Raw genomic sequence first — 16,108 nt, 5'->3', positions numbered from 1 at the left:
TGTAAGTTAATACCTATTTGGTTATTTAATTTAATATTAAATGTTAGAAGCTAGGATGATGATATGATAATAATATTTTAAAAGTTTTGGGTTTGTAGTATTAAACACTTAAAATATGATTTTTTTGTTATATATATATATATATATATATATATATATATGTACATAGATCTTTGTATTTAGTTGTGTAGGTCGCGAGCTTAACAAACTGGCTCGAGCTTCCTAACGAGTCGAAGCGAGCCAGATGTTTAGCTCGTTAGTATAACGAGCCGAGCCGAGCTGGCTCGTTACAGTAACGAGCCATAACGAGCCGAGCTGGCTCAATATCCACCCATAGCACTGCGTACATCTGCCTGCATCGACTATGTATGACTACATCGAACATACTCATGAGATGCCTCGTGTGAATGAAGCCACTGATGCATTGAGCATCGGTCCCTCCGCAGGGTACATTCTGTTCTTAGTAATTCACTACCGGAATCCAAGGCTTTACCGAGTGTTGAAATCTTTACCGAGTGCCTTTTGTCGGTCACTCGGCAAAGAAGGCTTTGTCGAGTGCCGCACTCGGTAAAGCTGTACTCTCGGCAACGAGGCTCTTTACCGAGAGCTGGACACTCGGCACAGGTCGACACTCGGCAAAGACTAGTTTGCCGAGTGCCAAACACTCGGCAAAGGGGGCTCTCGGCAAAGGGCCGTCAGAGGCCGTCCCAAAGCTGACGGCCGTCAGTCTTTGCCGAGAGCCAGCGGCTGGCACTCGGCAAAGAGTATTCTTTGCCGAGTGTCACACATCTAGCTCTCGGCAAAGACCTCTTTGCCGAGTGTCATCCCTAGACACTCGGCAAAGTATATTTTTATTTTTTTTGATTTTGTCTCCCAAACTTTTTGTGTTATGTTCCTACACTATGTAGACCTACATGTATCATTTGTGGACAATTATAACAGAGATTCAATCGTTAGTAGATTTAGTTCGTTTATTTGAATTTCTTCGGAAAATTCAAATTTGAACTGCAGGTCACTCGAAACTTGGAAAACTGTGCATGAAAAAATGATATTCATGGTACTTAGCATAAGTTACGACCGATTTCAGAAGCGTACCGGAAACTTCGAGCAACATGCTCACTAAACATGGCCGTGAACTTGGCATCCACGTGTTTAAAAAATGTATAAAACACAAACAAAGTCAGAAAATCATGAAACTTGTCCCCGTGTCATGATATCATATGTATAGGCTGTGATAAAAATTTTAGAGTATTTGAAGAAAGTTGTGAGACACTATGTGTAGAAACCTAAGAGGACTACACATGAAATCATAGAGTTTCAATGTGGATCTCTTAGGTTTCTACACATAGTGTCTCACAACTTTCTCCAAACAGTCTAAAATTTTTATCACAGCCTATACATATTATATCATGACACGGGGACAAGTTTCATGATTTTCTGACTTTGTTTGTGTTTTATACAATTTTTAAACACGTGGATGCCAAGTTCACGGCCATGTTTAGTGAGCATGTTGCTCGAAGTTTCCGGTACGCTTCTGAAATCGGTCGTAACTTATGCTAAGTACCATGAATATCATTTTTTCATGCACGGTTTTCCAAGTTTCGAGTGACCTGCAGTTCAAATTTGAATTTTCCGAAGAAATTCAAATAAACGAACTAAATCTACTAACGATTGAATCTCTGTTATAATTGTCCACAAATGATACATGTAGGTCTACATAGTGTAGGAACATAACACAAAAAGTTTGGGAGACAAAACAAAAAAATTAAAAAGTACTTTGCCGAGTGTCAGTAGGTTGACACTCGGCACAAGAGGCTTTGCCGAGTGCCCACTTGGTGACACTCGGCAAAGAAGTGTACGTTAGACTTTGCCGAGTGTCAGCTCGTCGGCACTCGGCAAAGGCTCTCTTTGCCGAGTGTCCCCGATCTGGCACTCGGCAAAGCTTATTTTAAAATAAAAAAAATCTTTGTCGAGTGCCAGATCACGGGCACTCGGCAAAGCGCGTTTACATAGCGCTGGTTTCTTCTTCTTTCTCTCTCACTCTCTCACTCACTCATCGCGCCGCCGCCGCCGCCGTAAATCGCCGACGCGCCGCCGCCACGACCCCGCCGCCGTGCCGCGACCCCGCCGCGCCGCCGCGACGACGCCACGCCCGCCCACGCCGCGCCCGCCCACGCCGCGCGCGCGCCCACACCGCGCCGCGCCGCCGCCGCGCCCACGCCCACGCCGCGCCCACGCCCACGCCGCGCTCGCCGCGCTCGCCCCGCCCACGCCCTCGCCGCGAGGCCCTTGCCGCCGCAGCCGCGACCGCGTCGTGCCCTCGTCGTGCCCCCGTCGTGCCCCCGCCGTGCTTTCCCTCGTCGTGCCCTCACCGTGCCCCCGTCGCGTCCCCGCCGTGCGTGCCCTCGTCGTGCCCTTGCTGTGCCCTTGCCGTGCCCTTGCCGTGCCCCCGCCGCCTCGCCCCGCGACCCGCCGACTCGTCCGCGACCCGTCGATTCGTCTGCGACCCGTCGTCCCGCCCGTTGGGTATGATTAAGTTTAATATTGTGTTGATTAGATTAATATTTAGTTTTCTTGTGTTAAATTTATGTACGTGTATGATTAGGTTAATATTGAGTATTGATGATTGCCGGCCATCGTGCCGTTGAATTATGTGTGGATGTCAGCCATCGTGCTGAAAATTTAATTTGCAGGATTTCGAAACCTCCCCGTGCAGGGCAGGTGCTGCCAAAATTTCCTGTTATAGGATGGAGGACCGTGAGTGGATGTACACGGGCCGTAGAGGAAGAAACGATGTCACCACTGAATGGATTAGAAAGACCGATGATTTCGTGGAACGGGCATACGGCGAAGCTGCTAAAGGAGCGAGTCTAGTCTCATGCCCGTGCAGCAATTGTGACAACCGGAAAAGAAAACCAAAGAAGACCATGGTAGAACATATTTGGAAGAATGGATTTACGTCGGGCTATACTCGGTGGATATTTCATGGTGAAGCGCGTCGTACGAGAGAGGAGGTGCTGAGACAACGTGTCGAGGATTATGACGCGGATGCGGGGGTAGCGGATATGTTGAACGACTATCAGGAGGCACAGTACACGGGAGGATGTATGGATGACGAGCCAGAGCCGACTGCAAAGGCGTTCTACGACATGTTCGACGCGGCACAGAAGCCCCTTCACGGCCAGACAAAGGTTTCTCAACTGGATGCCATTGGGCGTGTAATGGCGTTCAAGTCACAGTACAGCATGAGTAGAGACGCATTCGATGGCTTGTTGACGGTTATTGGGAGTCTGCTTCCGGATGATCACGTTCTGCCAAAGAGCATGTACGAGGCACAGAAACTACTCCGTGCACTCAAGATGACGTATGAGCAGATTCATGCTTGTCCGAAGGGCTGCGTGCTATTTAGGAAAGAATACGCGAAGGCAAAGTACTGTCCCAAGTGTAATTCGTCTAGGTTTATGGAGGTAAACTCTGGTGATGGACAGAAGAGGCAGCTCGACATCCCCTTGACAATCCTACGACACCTTCCGTTCATACCGAGGATCCAGCGTCTGTACATGACAGAGGAATCCGCGAAACAGATGACATGGCACAAAAATGGAAAATGAGTGCCGAGTTGAGACAAGTAGCCAACGGCTTTGCTTATAGGGTCAAGAAATATTCTGGGTATGACGTCAATGGATACCGTTTTCGCACAACACACTACGACCAAAGTCGGCCCAATCGGAAAACAACGTGTTCTGGAGTCTTTACGCCGGGCCTTGACAATGTCGATTATTTTGGACGAATTGAAGAAATATATGAGCTCAATTTTTATGGTTCCAAACCTCTTACTCCAGTGATATTCAAATGTCATTGGTTTGACCCTCAAGTGACGAGACGGACACATTCTAATCTTGGGATAGTCGAAATTCGACAAGATTCCACCTTAGCAGGAGACGATGTCTATATCGTGGCCCAACAGGCCACACAAGTGTATTATCTCCCATATGCGTGTCAAACGAAAGAACATCTTAAGGGTTGGGATGTTGTGTATAAGGTATCGCCGCATGGGAGGTTACCTGTTCCTAACGATGAAGATTACAACTTAGACCCGGACACATATGATGGAGAGTTCTTCCAAGAAGATGGGCTAGAAGGGCGATTTGAGATAGACTTAACTGAAGCTATCGGAATGGACGTAGATATTGAAATGGTTGTTGATGAGGAGGATGATGAGGTGGAAAATGATAATGACTTAGTAATCCTTGAAGGCAATGATGAGGTTGCGTCTTCCGATGGTGTTGAGATTGAAATGCTTGATAGTGATGATGAGAGTTATGATCCGGCTAACCCCGACACATATGAAGATTATTTTTAATCGATGTAATGCTATATGACTTTTTATTTCGCACCTGTTTTTAAATACATCTTTTTATATGTGCTTATTTGTTTACTCTTAATTGCAGGTTGTTGGACAAATATGGTGGGCGGTTTCCTGAGGAGGAGGAGGGGGAGGAGGAGTAGGACGGCGGGCGATGCAGAGCAGGCAGCGCAGCAGCACGAGGCAGAGCAGGCAGCGCAGCAGCAGGCGGCGCCTCAGGACGACGACGACCAGCAGCAGGACGACGACGACTAGCAGCAGGACGCCTCAGGTTCAGGCGGCTCTAGTTCGAGGAGCATCTACCTGCGAGGCCCCGCGAGTCTCCCGCCGCGTCCCATACTTCGGGACAGACGACCGTTGATTCGGCCGGAAGGGGAGAGGTATGTAACTTTATGTTCTTCATTCTTGTTCATATTATGTGTTCAAAATCATAATATAAACTAATACGTTTTATTTATCACTTGGACAGGTCTTGGACGGTTTTGGATTATGCTGGGGGTCATCGTCGCCCCCCCCAACAACATCCTCGGCCTGCTGTGCAGGGAACACTTCCCTGGACTTGTGGAGTACGCCGGAGTGACGGGCCCAGCCTTCACCTTCGACCACTATGCCGTCGCCCCCGATGCAGTAGACCGGGACGGCAGGGAATTCAATAACAAGGCGGAGCGGGTGAAGCAAGAGCTGTGGGTAAGTCTTAGTATAATATAAAATATGTCGTATTCGTTGCAAATTCTTGAAATAATGTATGGATACATCGTTTTTGTATGCAGGATTTCTTCAGATGCGATGCTGGATACGAGGCTAGGGCGGATGTGGTGGCCACCACGTGCTGTAAGAAGCTCGTCGTGGACATGCACTATGAGGCCCGCATCCAGGCCATCATCACCTACCACGGCTCCGTCCTTGGGGAGAAGGTGACCAAACCTCAAGCCCGAACCATGTCGTTGACCAGGGAGCAGTACCTGCAGGTAAAGTCATGCATGTTTGGTACCAGTACTCCATGCATGAATTTTATTTTATCTTCTGATATGCACTTTATGTGTTTACTTTGCAGGTGATTCCACATTGGTGCGCCGCACATCCTCTGTGCTGGGAGCAGATGGTGGATAGGTGGTGTTCGGCTGAGTGGGACGAGGCGCACACAGCTAGCCGGGAACGGCGTTTGCAGATGCAAGGCCCCTCGCACCACCAAGGCAGCCGGAGCCTGGGCCAATATGCCGAAGCATGGGTACACCACCTTTTTTATTTAGATATATAGCACTAAGTTAGATATTATTTCTAACTATCTCGTTGGTTTTCGTTGCAATCGGCGTCACATGGTGGCAGGCCTTGTTCCACCTTCTCGGCCTATGCTATGGCCCATAAGGGTAAGGCGACGTCCGACGTCACCTACAACCCGGATGACGGGCCCGAGGCCTACACCAACCCCGCCGTCTACAGCCGCCTCCATGACTACACCGCCATGGCGCAGGAGGTCCATGGCCCAAACTATGATCCGAGCACCGAGCCTATCGACCCCGATGTGCTCATGAGGGTCGGAGGAGGCAAGAGACATGGGCGGTACTGGATTGCCGACGGGGCAATTGACTCGTCCTCCACTCCCACTCTGTCTCAGGTGAGAGCAAGGAGCACGGGCTCGAGCCCAGCCATTCGACCTCGGCACGATAGCTCACAGCATCGCATACAGCAACTCGAGGTTAGTGCTTCTGTAACTCGTCCTTCCTTTAGTTATATACCTAGTCTTTGAGTTACTATAACGTTGGCTTGTAATATTACAGACCCAACTAGAAGAAGAGAGGAGGGAACGTCACGAGATGGAAGCGAGGATGATGGCAGAGCGGGAGGCAGAGCGCCGGGCAGATCATCAGAGGATGGCGGAGATGTTCCAGTACATGTAGAGCCTTGGCGCCGCACAGGGCATCGGTCCACCACCTCCATTGTTCCCTCCAGTTGACCCTGCTCTCTTCCACACTCCTGTGAGTATCAAAATTGTAGTTAGATGTTTGTAATGCATCTGGTATAACACATGCAATCTCTTATCTGTGCAGGGCCAATCTGGAGCGGCATCCAACAACCCTCCCGAAGGGTTCAGCCCAACGCAGCCCCGGTCAAACCGCCCACCTCCATGAGTGTTGGGTTTTCATTGTTTTAGACTTCAAAACTTATGTATAATACTTATGTCTGTGTTTGATACTTATGTGAGACCTTGCGACGTTTGAGACTTATGTTTGTGTTTGATACTTGTGTTGAACACTTATGTTTGTGATGGATATTTATGTTTGTGGTGATGGTTTTATGTTTGTGTTGGCTATTTATGTCTGTGATGATATCTGTGATGTATATATGTGATATATATGTGATATCTTATGTTTGTGTGGATGGAATACAAAAAACAATTAAAAAAGGTATATACTGGTCACTTTGCCGAGTGTTACACTCGGCAAAGAGGCTCTTTGCCGAGTGTCAGGGTCATAACACTCGGCAAAGAGCACAGACCTGGGCACCGGCTTAGGTTCTTTGCCGAGTGTTATGTCGCTGGCACTCAGCAAAGAGGTCGGCTTTGCCGAGTGTCGCACAGAACACTTGGCAAAGAGCCTGACATGGGGACCCTCTCTGGCGGGCTCTTTGCCGAGTGTTCCAATTGGCACTCGGCAAAGAAGGCGGCTTTGCCGAGTGCTGCCAGGAAGACACTCGGCAAAGCTATCTTCGTTGCCGAGTGTCACCGTCGACACTCGGCAAAGTCGTCGTCTCCGTCACCCGGCGTCGTAACGGTCGCTTTTCTTTGCCGAGTGCTCCCTGGCACTCGGCAAACATCTGTGCCGAGTGCCCGAGAAAAAGTACTCGGCAAAGAAGTCTTTGCCAATGCACTGTTTGCCGAGCCTTCTTTGCCGAGTGTTACACTCGGCAAAGGCTTTGCCGAGTGTTTTTAAGGCTTCGCCGAGTGCTTCAGGCACTCGGCAAAGCTATTGATTCCGGTAGTGATTGTGTATGTTTTACTGTTGTTTACTACTTATATGATTAGTGATAAACACATGCACATACATGTCGTCACATACATCACTCTGGTTTTCTGGATTAAATTAAACTAAAATACCTATTTCTCTAACATTAAGTCTGCTACCGAGATTATCTATGTGACATGCTCTTTTATTCCATACTAGGTATGTGCCCGTGCCTTGCAACGGTACAATAAAATCTTCAGCAAAATATTAGTGCACAACGATTACATAGAAACAAACAACAATTATATTATCACCGACTTTAATATCTTAAAAATTGTTGGCTAACAAATACAATGTTACCCTTATATGATTAGTGGCAGCAACAATAACACATCTGAGAGTAGCCATGAAGTGAAACTATTTTGGTACTTTTCTAACAAAACAGAAATATCTGAAGTTATATAATCTGACATGGCAGGTAACATGACTCATGAAAAGGATGAACAAAAATATGCTCCTCCCAAGCCATGCACTCTCTCTCTCCTTACAAGCAGAGTCCATCTCATCCAGATCCAGTCGAAACTGATGAAATCTTCCAACTCCATCGGCGTTGCGGTGTTGTCTTGCGTAGTGGGCATGAACACTAAGAAGAGTGAGGTCAACCTAGATGCCTCTTGTGATACACAGAACTCCGTACCACCTACAATAAAGCATGTGAAAGAAAAAATAAGATGAAACCAAAAACAGGGTAAATGCATGTAGTTCTTTTTTCAACCAGCTTTGTTCCATGGCTCACACTTTCTAGAATAGACTGCAATGAAAAGTAAAATAACAATCTTCAAGTTAGCAACAAATATTTGAATTGTCAAGCATCAATATATCCTCTCAACAGCAACTGATAACATAACCAAGTAGCACCAATACATAAATTAAGAATCCAAAATTACATGTTCAGAATGGTTAGAGGCAGAACACAAAAAGGATATATTTCCTTATATATACATCAACACATGCAAACAACACGAAGCTCCTAGGAACGTGATATAAGAGAAAAAACTGAAAACTCTCTAGCGGTGTTGGGAGCATGCTCTCCTCCACTTCCTTCCCAATCTCCCTCGCCCCGGCCAAACACTAAGTTTCAGATAGCTGCAAGGGGTTGATGTCTGAAATCTGAAAGACAATAACAGTATACCAGGTGGCTGACTATTATGGGAACAACTAAAAAATAGAGTTCAGTTACTGGAAGTGTCTGTAGAAATACAATGTTTTACTGTGAAGCCGCAATGCATTACCTAGCTGTCCCTTACAGATTTTCAATCTCGGCTATAAACCGACCGAAGCAACGGACTCCATTACCACACATCTGAAAAACAAAAAAATAATGGATGAACCTTTTACTCTATGGGAATAGTTCACCAGCGCCACGAACGTCGCCATGTCCGTGGCTGGTCGAGCTCCGCCACTCGCACCTCAAACCCGGCGTCGCCCGCGGCACGCTCCATCTCCCGCTCGTTCAGGAACCGTCGTGAGCCACGCCGGGAGATGATGAGCAGCCGCGGTTTGCCGTGCCCCGTGGCACCGCCGCGGGACGCCGCCTCGCGCTTCAGCCCATTAACTGTAATTTAACAATAGATTTCCCATAAACAAATAGATTTCCCATAAACAAATGCCAAAACTGTAAACACCACACTTATTGTTGTATGGCTTACCATCAAGAACCTACAGAACATACAAAGAACAGGGACAAATATTTTATTTTTAACATGGGAATAACTGAAAAATAATGCACATTATGGAACAAAAAAGATAAAAAAAAATCGGTCTAGTAAATACCTCTGAAATGCATAAAAGCATAACAACTTAAGCATCATGTGATGCTTGTGTAATTATAGATAGTGTCTGATTGTAGAGATGACACACATGATACGGATAAACAAGTACTCCTGGAGACCTATAATAACGGATCTAAAAAAAGAAAGGGCAGAAGCTTGACTTGAAATCCACAAAATACTACTATAGCATTAAATTTAGACTGCTAGGTGGATTCAAACAAAACTTGAATATAAATAAATGGGTTTACCCTCCATGGAAGTGCTGATCCAAAATCAATTACTTTCACTCTAGCTGCTGTTTCTACACTGCAAAAGTCACCACTTAGTCATCAGGGCACAAGATGCCAACATTGGCATCGAGAAGAATTAACTCATGTTGGAGCTATAAGAATTTTTTCCTGGATTTAGATCACAATGAATAATGCCAGCATCTTTCATGATAATCAAGGGATCTAATATCTGAAAAAATATACACATCACATATTGTAACAGATACATCATGGGGTTTCACCAATACCTGAAAGAATATCCAGTATCTTCAAAGCGATGTAGGCAAGTAATCTATTAATGATAAATACTATTTCTAACTCACTTATCCATTGATAAATTACAGATGAAACTTTAAGTACTGCTACATTTTTGCGTTAAAATTAAGTTGGCTTGAACTATGAACAATGAACCATTTTCGACGATTACTGAAGAGAGAAAAAAACAAGCATAATAGTATGAATGGTAAGGATTATGGTGAATCAAATTAGCATACTACAAATATATTACATAACGTAAAGAGCGATGGAAGCTATGGTCTTACACCTTGAGGTGGAGGGGGTATCTTGTGAATTTAGTGTCGCCCAGTGCCCATGGAAGTGCAGATATAAGAAGAGGCATATAAAGATTAGGGCATTAAGCTATAACATTCCTGTAGACAAAGAAGAAATAACTAACTTTAGTAAGGCAATAGTGTGTACAGAAGGATAGATAGTGATCCAAGGAAAATTAGCACCACGATAATTTAGAGTGGTCTTGCATTCTACATATATTGAAAACAAAAACAATCTAATATTTCTAGAGCACCATAATTAACAATGAGAGCCCTATGCGTCAAAATATTTCTAACCCCTAAGTGCTTGATGTCCAATTGGTTACCAGACACTAACATGGGACAGAGTTAGGAGACAGAGCTACAAAAAAAGGCTTACCACCCTAAGAATCTGGCCTTGCGATTCTGATCTTTTCCCTTCTTGGGTAGCTGTCATGAAGAGTTGGGTGAGATCAGCCATTGGGTAACTTGATTTTGAAGCTGACAGGGAATGGATCGTCTCCATTGCTAAAACAGCATCACTGTTGAAGCCCCTGTTCACCTTAAAATTCAAGGGGGGCATGTTGTTATATTAACCAATATAATATCGCATTCCAGAGATACAAGAAGCAGCTTGACCAATAACTCTAAGAGCAAACTATAAAGCAACCCATGCAGACTTATAGAGTAGTAGAGATTAGTCTTTCAAAGTGAAGCTATCATGTTTGTATTCGTACCTCAACCTCCATTGCACTGAAGCCAAATCCAGAATCGCCCTCCACAGCAACCACGAGTCATTCAGGTTCAGCTACTGCAGCTGCAATACAGTACCCCAATCCAATCCCCATCGTCCCCCATGTCCCTGCATCCAGTCTTGTCCTTGGTGCATTCTGCACAAGCACAGGCCTACCAACATCCATGGTATTTGCCCCTTCTGAGACCACTACTGGAGCAGGACTCCCCTCGGCAAGGAATAAGACTGTAAAAAATGTGGAAGATCTAAGGGAGCAATAAGATCACATGGGCCTTCCTGTGGAATTCACATCCTCATGATGATATGCCAACTGAAACAGAAAAATACACCTACAAATTGAAATGAGTGTTTTCTTTCATAGTCTAAACATAAGGACATGTTCTAATTTTGCTACTTGCAACAATAATTGGAAAAGAGCATAAAACACTTCATCATACGAGATGGATGAACAACATACCTGAACATGCAAATACAGTAATTAATTAAAGCCAGAAGCCAATAAACAATACCCAATCGGAAGCCGGAGAGAAGGGAGAGAGGGAGAGCGAGCGGGAGAGAAGAGAAGAGAGGAGAGGGTGGGCAAACCGATAAATGTCCTGGTTGGCCATTCCCGAGGCCCGCGGAGTGCACAGGGCAACGAGCGGCGCAGGCGGCAGGGCCAGGGGCGGCGGTGCTGTAGCATATACTGGGCGTTCATGCACCCCGGTGCTAGGCTGACAAACGAGCGGTCAGCGGTGGACAGACGAGAGGTGCTGCTCCTCCGTCGTCGGCGGCGGCGACTGCGGGCGTCGTCACGAATAAAAAAAATGACCATCATATTTAATGTATGGCAAGAAAGTGTGTAGTATAGTGTAGCCTTTTATTTTATTATTACAGCAAATTGGGTAAGTTGCCGGTGATTAATAAAAAATGTCAAAATCGGTTACATGATGTAATTATCCAAAACAATGCAAGCTTATTTACTCGATAAACGTATTGAGGAAGATCCATCCAGCAGTGTGCCAATCCATTTCTTTCCACTTCCCCTTACATAAGGGTTCTGGACAAAAATAAGAGTACATAGACATAGCCCCGATTGGAACTATAAAATTCACGTGATTAGATTTTGCAATGGCAAACAGAAAATATGTACCTAAAATCATTAGATTTGATGTACGTATAATTATAGACATCTAGGTTTTCCTTTTCTGTTCTTTACTTATGAACCAAGATTAAAATTTGTTGACACGGATTATATTGACGACGGTCGAGCAACCTGATAGAAAATCAGACGGACAGGGAGGATGATGGCGCCGCGAAGAAGCTGCGGTAGGTGAGGAGGGCCAAGACGAACATGCCGCCGTCGACGGCCACATTGGAAAACAACACCTTGCCCGTGTTGAACAGCTGCACCAGCAACATCGCGGCAAGCGCCTTCCACGCTGCCATCTTCTCGTCTTCAACATCTCAACAACTCACAATCAGGTTAATTAGTTAATATTAATTAGTAAACAACAATATCAAAGTTAGTCTCATTATGAATAGATGAAGATACAAATAAAGTTGGTGAACTCAAACCTGAAATTAAACTATTCATGTGGAGCTTTTCATTTTAACAATGAAGCTACTTATTATTGGCAGAATGTTCTTATTATTATCATGCATTATCATCAATTCCTAAACAACAATACATAGGTTATTATTTAACAGACTGCTTGCTGCCAGATGCTCCAGGAGAAGACGAGGAATCCCCAAGGGCAAATATATGGTCTTGGATGCTCCACAAGACAACAGATTTTTCCTTTCTTATTTAAGTTTTGTATTTGAACAAAACACGGGTTATTATTTATCAAAAGCACAGTAATCAATAACTTCTGAAAACGAACAGTTCTTCTAGTTGAGCTGAAAAACAGAATTTTATCAAAAGTTCAAACAAATCATCTTATGTCCAAACTGAACTTTACACATGGTTATTACATAGGCTGAGATGGTGTGGTGGTGACTAAGGTTCCACTCCAAATATTCTTCTTGTGTCTTAAAGTTGCCATGGCATCCTAAGGGGAAGGACACTTGCCAATACAATAAAGAAACATATTGCCATTGAATGGAAGTTAGGTGGACCCAAGTCTTGTGCTCGTGATGTTTAAAGGATAAATAGTTGACTCCCAAAATAGTAGGAAAACACAAACATACAAGATGAAAATAGGCTAACCTCCTGATAGGACATATGGTTCTGCTGGACACATGGCAAGCGCAAATTCCGCATTTTCCTTATGTCCTGTTAATATCTGAACAAACAGTATATGCTAGTAAGCCCTGTGCCAAAGAAGAGTATATCTGGCACACTGAACAAAACAATGAATCATACCAGATCAGGGCGAGACTCGCTTGATCCTAGGACAGCATGTCTATTTGGTTGTGCTTCAACATCCCAAATAAGTACCTGGATGACAATGGAAAAAAGGTTGACATCATTCCAACTGTAACACATTATGCCTCACAAGAATTAAACAACATCACAAGATCTGAACATACATCCCAAATAAGTACCTGGATGACAATGGGAAAAAGGTTGCCTGCTCATCTAAAAAAATCTAAGGGCATGTGTTTTCACCACCTGGTAGCTGCGCTAGCTCGATGAAGTCACTTGCTTCACTCGGGGATTCACCAAGATATGCTACATCATTATATTAGTTTGAACCGTGCAGAGATCGAGGAGGGTTAAATGTGCAAAACAATCTGCTTCAGATGCTTATGTAATATTCAGAACATTTTCCAGCTAAGAAAGCACACAACAGAATCACTGTGTAGGTAGAGAAATAATTTCTTAATGAAAAGCCCAGTTGAATTTAATTATATTTCATTTTACATCATAAGCATGCTTTGATTTGAACTTTGTTGGGAACCATATCAACACATGGGCACCTCGGCTAGTCATCAATCTGAGGGGGTTACTTACTGCTTTCTTTATTTTGCTTGTTATATCAGCAGCCTTTACCGAAGCAATTCTTAAACACTGCATGGTAACACTTGACATGAGACCCTCTCCACCAGCTTTCTGAATGGCACAAACATCCCCATTTGAGTTAACTATAGCAGCCATCCTCCCTCCCATTACTGCTTCTTCCTTGTATGTGGGATCAAGAACCTACACAAAAGGCCAGTTACTCAGATGAGGATGATAATGCTTTGATGATAATCAAAAGCACTTCAATCTCAAATATTTGAACATACCACGATGTTACCTTCACCAAAATATGCAAATGTTACAGCTATGGGCATATGGTGTATCGTAAGAGGAAGTGGATCCCTAACCTGTAAAATACATCAAATCAAAACACAAGATAGTTGCAGTGGTTAACAAAGCAGGACAAAAGGCGAGCATTAGGCCCATACTGCAGTTTCACACTAAGAAAATTATGGGAGTCAGACGAATGTGCTCTTAAGGACATACTACCTCCGTCCCAAGAAGGATGCAATTCTAGGTCTGATCAAAATCAAGCTACCTTAAGTTTGACTAAATTTATAGAAAATAGTATACTGTAAATATATGTTTCATGGGCTCATGACAAATCTAATGGTACCTATTTAGTATAATAAACATTAATTATTAACATATTTATATAAACTCGATCAAACTTAACATACTTTAGTGTATCACTGTTCTATAATTGCATCCTTTTCAGGATGCAGGGAGTATAATTAATGAATCTAATGCTATAAGGGAGCATGACCTTTGAGGGATATATTGGCAAAACCATAAACAATAGAGCACATTGGGAGTGTATGTCTACCTCAGGATCATGCACTGTAACTTGCTGACCATCGTCCCCACCAACCGTGCATTCAGGCCTCCAGAAAGTAGATAAAGCTGCCAATGCAGCGATATTAGCTGCATCAATGAGATTCCTATAAAGGCAATGGAGAAGCTTAGAACTTTAACATGCAAATGTTCACAAATTAATTACATCTGCAAACAATTTATAACTCTTTAACCCATACCCTCCGTCATCCAATATGTGAAGGTCCACATGCACAGACCAGACATGCTTCCCGGCAACAACACACAAGAACTCCATGTCAACAGCTCGACTCTCCCTGACAAAAAAAATATATACAAACACACAGAAAATCCACATCATCAGCCTCCATGCTTAAACCCTTTCTGGTAAATTACAGAAAGAATAATTAGGAGACCTAAGGCCACGGTCAATAACTCGGCATTTCCACAAGCACTTGCGCGCATGTCACGGAGCATATGTACCTTGGATGTCGGCAAGCATCATGGGGTGGGCGGGCGTCATGGGGCACTTGCGCGCATGTCACTTACCCGGGGTGGTTGAGGAGGGGAGCACTGGGAGCTCGAGGCCTCCTGCACGAGCAGTGGCGGCGGGATTCGAGGCAAGAGTGTGGGCGAGGACCGAGATCTCCGGGGCTGCTTGGAAGCTGACCTACCCAAGCGTCCTTGCTGCACTCCGGAAAGCCTGTAGAAGACCGAGATCTAGGGCGAGGACCGAGCAGAGGGGGAGGAGGGTGGGGGATCCGCGGCAATGGTAGGAATGGGAACCACTTACCCTGGGTGGTTGAGGAGGGGAGCACTGGGAGCTCGAGGCCTCCTGCACGAGCAGCGGCGGCGGGATTCGGAGTCAACCGCAAAAACCCCAAACAGCAGCGGCGGCGTCGCGGGTAGGACAGGGGGCCATGCGACAGATCTGGTTGGAGGAGGGGGCAGCGGGGAGGACGGGGGCCATGCGGCGGATCTGGGGCGTCGGGCAACGCGAGACCAGGGGCGTCGGGCGGCGGCGTGCTATCGAGGGACGGGAGGAGGGCCGAGGGAGGGGAGAGTGGGAGCAAGGGGCACGATGTCGCGGGGTGGGAATGAGCGGAGCAGATGATGTCGCGGGGTGCGAGTGGCAGGCAGAACCGCTTAGCTGTGCACGCCTACACTGCTTTCTTAAGGAGTAGTAGAGATTGGTTAGAGTTGCAGAAGTCAGAACTGGAGAAGCCTAAGAAATGTCCAGTACGCTATTAAGGCCGAGGGCCATGTAATTGGAACCATTGTTTTTATTTTATGTCTTGCTGAAGTGGAATGTTATGCCCTTGGGTTGGCTATAACCCCCGCTGACCTTAGCTATATGAAGCTGTTCATTTCCTTGATAGGGCGCCACTAGTTCTAGTAGCACAAAATAAAACTATGGTATTATATAGAAACTATAAAAATACTTTATTTTCAAACAATGACAATAATATTTTCTAAAACCATGATTTTACTAAAACCATGATTTTACGATACTATAATTTACAATTGTCATGATAATACCGTAGTTTTAACTAACTACCAAAATATCATGGTTTTATGAAATATTGTTTTGATACAATATTGTAAACCATGATATTAGACAAATGCTAGTTATGCCATGAAAATTTTGAATTGGA

The 16,108-nt window shown here is 44.9% G+C and overlaps 2 protein-coding genes across 3 annotated transcripts; both read right to left on the bottom strand.

The window, feature by feature from the left end:
• Positions 1-7,746: 7,746 nt before the first annotated feature.
• On the bottom strand, positions 7,747-12,017 carry LOC103638338 (Sodium/hydrogen exchanger 2). 2 transcript variants are annotated; one of them, XR_558703.3, is made up of 5 exons: positions 11,279-11,472; positions 10,677-11,003; positions 10,340-10,501; positions 9,954-10,059; positions 7,747-8,008 (listed from the first exon to the last, which is right to left on the bottom strand). XR_558703.3 is itself a non-coding variant. In XM_008661277.4 (5 exons), the coding sequence occupies exons 1-3, from the start codon at positions 11,863-11,865 to the stop codon at positions 10,734-10,736; spliced, it is 588 nt and encodes a 195-aa protein (XP_008659499.1). In that variant the 5' UTR covers positions 11,866-12,017; the 3' UTR covers positions 9,901-10,059; positions 10,340-10,501; positions 10,677-10,733. The 2 variants fall into 2 exon arrangements, 1 of the variants encoding a protein (XP_008659499.1); XM_008661277.4 differs by lacking the exon at positions 7,747-8,008 and adding an exon at positions 11,657-12,017 and having other exon boundaries at positions 9,901-10,059; positions 10,677-10,918.
• Positions 12,018-13,517: 1,500 nt separating this feature from the next.
• Positions 13,518-14,976, bottom strand: LOC103638336 (exosome complex component RRP45A). The gene is made up of 5 exons (XM_020544584.1): positions 14,924-14,976; positions 14,675-14,770; positions 14,467-14,581; positions 13,907-13,987; positions 13,518-13,820 (listed from the first exon to the last, which is right to left on the bottom strand). Exons 1-5 carry the CDS (start codon positions 14,974-14,976, stop codon positions 13,533-13,535), a joined length of 633 nt encoding a protein of 210 aa, XP_020400173.1. The 3' UTR covers positions 13,518-13,532.
• Positions 14,977-16,108: the final 1,132 nt, after the last annotated feature.

Source organism: Zea mays, chromosome 9 (genome assembly GCF_902167145.1).
Source record: "Zea mays cultivar B73 chromosome 9, Zm-B73-REFERENCE-NAM-5.0, whole genome shotgun sequence".
NCBI lineage: Eukaryota > Viridiplantae > Streptophyta > Magnoliopsida > Poales > Poaceae > Zea > Zea mays.
Note: the sequence above shows the minus strand (reverse complement) of the source record. Positions and strands in the feature narration are given on the sequence as shown.